The 4,583-nt window shown below is 51.5% G+C and overlaps 1 protein-coding gene across 1 annotated transcript; it reads left to right on the top strand.

Moving 5' to 3' along the window:
* Window positions 1–1,137: 1,137 nt before the first annotated feature.
* Window positions 1,138–3,548, top strand: LOC127543157 (DAZ-associated protein 1-like). The gene is made up of 2 exons (XM_051969173.1): window positions 1,138–2,893; window positions 3,274–3,548. Exons 1-2 carry the CDS (start codon window positions 1,138–1,140, stop codon window positions 3,546–3,548), a joined length of 2,031 nt encoding a protein of 676 aa, XP_051825133.1.
* The last annotated feature ends 1,035 nt before the right edge of the window (window positions 3,549–4,583 follow it).

Raw genomic sequence — 4,583 nt, 5'->3', positions numbered from 1 at the left:
GTACTGGAGGACATAGGAAAAGCAGGGGTCTTCTGTGCTCTGCAAGGTTATGATAGTTTTTGTTTCTTTGGGAGGAGGATGGGCGAGGAATATATCAGAAAATATTAGAACATCCAGAGGACTCTAGCACAGAAGCAAACACAGAATCGGGCGAAGGTGTTGGTGATAAGGCGCTTTGGTCTACGTGTAGCGCTATTATTTTTCACCAGCGTTTGGTGTCCCCCTCCTGCCGAGTCGCTGGGGGTTGAGGGCAAGGTAGGGGATGCTTGGCAGTTGGGGCAACGCTTGAGGGTTGTGCGTCTGGCCTCTTTTGAAAGCAACTTGAGAGGCATTTATGATTTTCTTGCAAAGCGGACGAGGGGAGGAAGTACAAGGTAGTGGAGACCCGGCTCCAGGACTGTTTGCTGATATTGTTTTGACAAGAGTTTTTTGTGTGGAAAGCTAATTGTTCTCAGATGTTACTGAGGGCCCGGTGGTCTTTTGTGAGGTGGCCCACAGTGTCCTAGATACCAGAGTCATTCTCCTCTGCAATAAGGTTTTCCTGCTGACTCCAATCAGAGGCAAGGTTTAGGCCCTGGCTAGGGCAGAGCTGTGAAAGGGAGGAGCCCCTGTTGCCTCTGCAGAAGCTGCAGTTACTAGTCTTCCCAGTTAAGGGGCGCTCAACTTAACAGCCATAGTCACTGAGTGGAGCTGTTGTGAGTGAGCTGTTGTGAGCATGCGCACAGAGTAGACTCTGCACGCTTTCCGCATGGGGCAGCAAGGGCGGAAGGGGGGGGAGGGGCAGTACACACGACCTTCGTTTTCGAACTTTTCCTCTCTTGCAAACTTTGAGTCTGCTCCTTTGCAGATCTTTTGAGCTTTTGCGTCCTTACAGACTATTTTAAGAGTCTGCATCCTCGCAGACTTTTTGCATCTTTGCTCCCTTGCAGACCTCGTTAGTGGACCGGAAGTGCAGAGTGGACCGGAAGTGCAAGGCAGCCACTGCACACGAGCCTCTTTTTCCTTTTGGCGCCTTTCTTCTCTTGAAAGCCTCACTGCGCCACCCTGCCCTCGCACTTGCGCCTCAGCTTGCTGGCTGTCCTACGACCCCTTTTTTGTCTCCGGACCTTGTGCTGCTCTTGAGGCTGGCCAGCCGCAATGGAGCCAGGTCTCGGCTCGAGTTTTTCGGTGTTGGACAATGCACAGCTTTGTAAGCTTTTTGTCGGGGGTCTTAACCCACAAACTGACGAGTTTGGCCTAAGGAAACATTTCGAGGCCTTCGGCTCCCTGACAGACTGTGTCGTGATGATGAATCCCCAAACCAACCGTTCCCGCTGTTTCGGCTTTATCACGTTCTCCACCGTTAAGGAGGCCGATGCGGCCGTGGCAGCCTCGCCCCACACTGTGGACGGCAACCGGGTGGAGCTGAAGCGAGCCGTGGCCAGAGAGGACTCTTGCAGACCGGGGGCCCATGCGCGGGTCAAGAAGATCTTTGTTGGTGGCCTTAAAAGTGACATGGTTGAGAGTGACCTGGTGGAGCACTTTTCGCAATTTGGACCGGTGGAGCGGGCCGAGATCATCCTCCACAAGCAGTCGGGCAAGAAGCGGGGCTTTGGTTTTGTCTACTTCTTTGACCACGATACTGCAGACAAGGCCGCCGTGGTCAAGTTCCATCCCATCCGAGGCCACCGAATCGAGGTCAGGAAGGCGTTGCCTAAGGAAGACATGAGTCAATGGGGCCTCGATCTGCCCATCCTGGGGAGCAGCTGCAGCTGGAGACCTTCCACCCGAGCTCGTGCAGGTCTTTCTTCCAGCCCAAGCCCTGACCCCAGCCCCAAACCTAGCACCAGTCCCAGCCCCATCCCTAGCCCCAGCCCCATCCCTACTACCCAACTCCAATCTGCTGAGGGTCTCACACCTGCTGGGTGGCGGGGCCCCAGACTAGCCGGATGGTTGGGCCCCAAACCTTCCGGGTGGTCGACCCCCAAACATGCCGGGTGGTCGGCCCCCAGATCTGGTGGGTGGTCGGTCCCCAGGTATGCCGAAGAACATGAAGTTAGATCTGCCGGGAGCTCCACCCCTGAATCTGAGGGGGGTGGTGCCTCTGCATCTGCCAGGAGTCCTGATCTGAAACCCGATGGAGACGCCGAGTCCAAAAGTGAAGGAAGTGTCATCCCCACGTTTGGTTGGATCCCCAGGCCCAAATCTAGTTGGGGCCTCGAGCACAAATCCGGTTGGGACTCTGATCCCAGATCTCGAGGGGGACCCAAACCTAGGGGAGATCCTGACTCCAGACCCCCGGGAGGGACCCATCCCAAATTTTCCCTCGTATCCTGGGACCCTGGCTTCAGCGCCACCCCTGCTACTGGCCCTGCGTCTGATCCGATGCCTGCTTCCGATTTTGGCATGGGCCTAGAGCCCAGCCCTTCCTTTACCTTAGGCTCTAGCTCCAAATCTGAGCCTAAATCTAGTTTGGGTCTTGACCTCAAACGGGCCCCAAGCTATTACAGAGGTTTTACCCCCAAGCCTGGTATTGCCTTAAACCCCAAAGCCGGCTCTGGCCCTAGGCCAGGTGGGCTACTAGGCCCCAGGCCTGGCGGAGGCTCTGGTCCTAGGCCTGGCGGGGGCAGCGGTGGTGGTGGGGGCAGCAGCTCTGGCCCCAGGCCCGGTAGTCTAGGCCCCAGGCCCGGGGGATCAGCCTCGGGCCCAGGTCCAAGCCCAAGCCCGGGCCTTGGCCGAGGGAGTGGCCCTCGCCGCAACATAATCCGTGGGTCACGCGGCCCTCGAGGCCGTGGCCGAAGCTTTGAAAGCTCTCGGGGCTACCGTGGGGGGAGCGAGTATCGTGGGGGGAGCGAGTACCGGGCTGGCTACAGCCACAGCCGAGGTTTCCTTGGGTCTTTGAAGAGGCGTTGGGGTAATTGGGAAAATTGGGGGGGGCCTCCCAGAGGTCCCAGAGGTGGGGCCACAGGCCCTGGAGGAAACTAGGAAGGAAGCATTGTGTTTTTGTAACTAGCTAGTAGAAGATGGCGGTTTCTTCCGGATCAATCTCTGTGGCCCCCCTTTTGCTGATTCATGTCCACTGAAATCCCCTGTTCTTGCCCCACCCCATTAAGATAGATTGCCCCATTTATGCATTTGTCTATTGTAATCTTTATTGAACTTGAACTCTTTAACTATCTTGTTTGTTACTTAGAACCTGGTGGTTTTTACAGCAGCCTAGAGACTTAATTACTTGTCCTAATTAATGGTACTAGGGAATGTGGATTGAAACTAGTTTGGAGTGTGGGGTGGGAGGGTGGAGGCTGCGATGGCGATGGCGGCAGCCCGATGGCGATGGCAGCAGTGACGGCAGCGGTGACGGCAGCGGTGACGGCAGCGGTGACGGCAGCGGTGACGGCAGCGGTGACGGCAGCGGTGATGGTGGCGGCGGCGATGGCGATGGCGGTGGCGGTAGCAGTGATCCTGAGCAGCAGTGGCAGCAACACGACAACGTCGGCGTCGAAGGAGAGGACTGGAAGGAGAGAGGGTCGGCTGAAGGGGGTTGGGATTCTAGTGAGAAGGTGACTTGAAAAGAATTAGCCATCTGTTCCAGCAGAACTGATTGTTTCTAGGAATGAACTTACTCAGATAAATTGTAAATTCAGGTGTGTTTAATAAAAGTTTGTTTGACAGCAAAAATGTCTGCTTTTTTTTTTTTTAATCAGTTGGCGAAGCCACAATTCATTACTACTTAAGGGGTTCTAGTTTCCCGATTACTTTGTGTGGATTTTTAAAAACAAAACAACATTTTTATCAGTTCTAAGGAAGCATATAAATTCTCTGTATGTCGATGAAGTTCAACACACAATATGGAACTCTGCTGGCCCTCTAAGCCGTGCATTCTCATTTATTTTGTCATCTTACGGAATCATAGTGAATATTTTTAGTCTTTCAGATCTCCTTTTTCTATTTTGCTTGATTCCTTTAAATATTGATGGATTTTTTTGTATTCTTCATACTTAGCTTACCTGCATTTTAGTGTATTTATTACATTATTATATACACATCTGTCCAATTTTTTTTTTATTAGTGCTTGACTTGAGCCTAAAAGTTTAGACATCTTCTTCCATTTTTTCCTTTCTTTTTGTTGGCCCTGCCAGTGTGTAGTTTGATTTGAATGTTGTTCCTCACTTCCACAAAACTTCGGGAGCAATATGTGCCTTGGGCTTAAATTTTTGAAATTTGTGTGCATAAAATATTAAATAATTTTCTAATTCGATTCTATTAGAATTTTACTCATTTAATTTTTAATAACTAAAAGGTTTCTCAATCATGGAGTCACAGATTCAGAGCTGGTAGGAATGTCCAACATAGTGTAGACTAATCTTCTGAATTTCCAGAGGATAATGCTGAGACCAAGAGAGTTTGTGGTTTTCCCAAAGTTGCCCACAACACCAAGATCCCCAATTAATCATTGAGCCATCCCTTTACCCTCAGGTCATACATCTTAGAAGTCTGCTCTAGTCACACAGTCATTTCAATGAAGAATTGTGGTTAGTGTATTTACTTGGATGCCTGTCAAGAAATATTTGAATTAAGCTCAGGTTTTCCATTCAGTTCATTTA

This window comes from Antechinus flavipes, chromosome X, assembly GCF_016432865.1.
Source record: "Antechinus flavipes isolate AdamAnt ecotype Samford, QLD, Australia chromosome X, AdamAnt_v2, whole genome shotgun sequence".
In the NCBI taxonomy this organism is placed as follows: Eukaryota; Metazoa; Chordata; class Mammalia; order Dasyuromorphia; family Dasyuridae; genus Antechinus; species Antechinus flavipes.
This window is presented reverse-complemented; position numbering and strand designations above follow the sequence as displayed.

Excerpts from the sequence above, each read along its gene's own strand:
- LOC127543157 (XM_051969173.1), top strand. The coding sequence starts at position 1,138 with ATGGAGCCAGGTCTCGGCTCGAGTTTTTCGGTGTTGGACAATGCACAG. Across the intron at positions 2,894-3,273 it reads GTCTTTGAAGAGGCGTTGGG|GGTGGAGGCTGCGATGGCGA; the intron begins GTAATTGGGAAA and ends GTGGGGTGGGAG.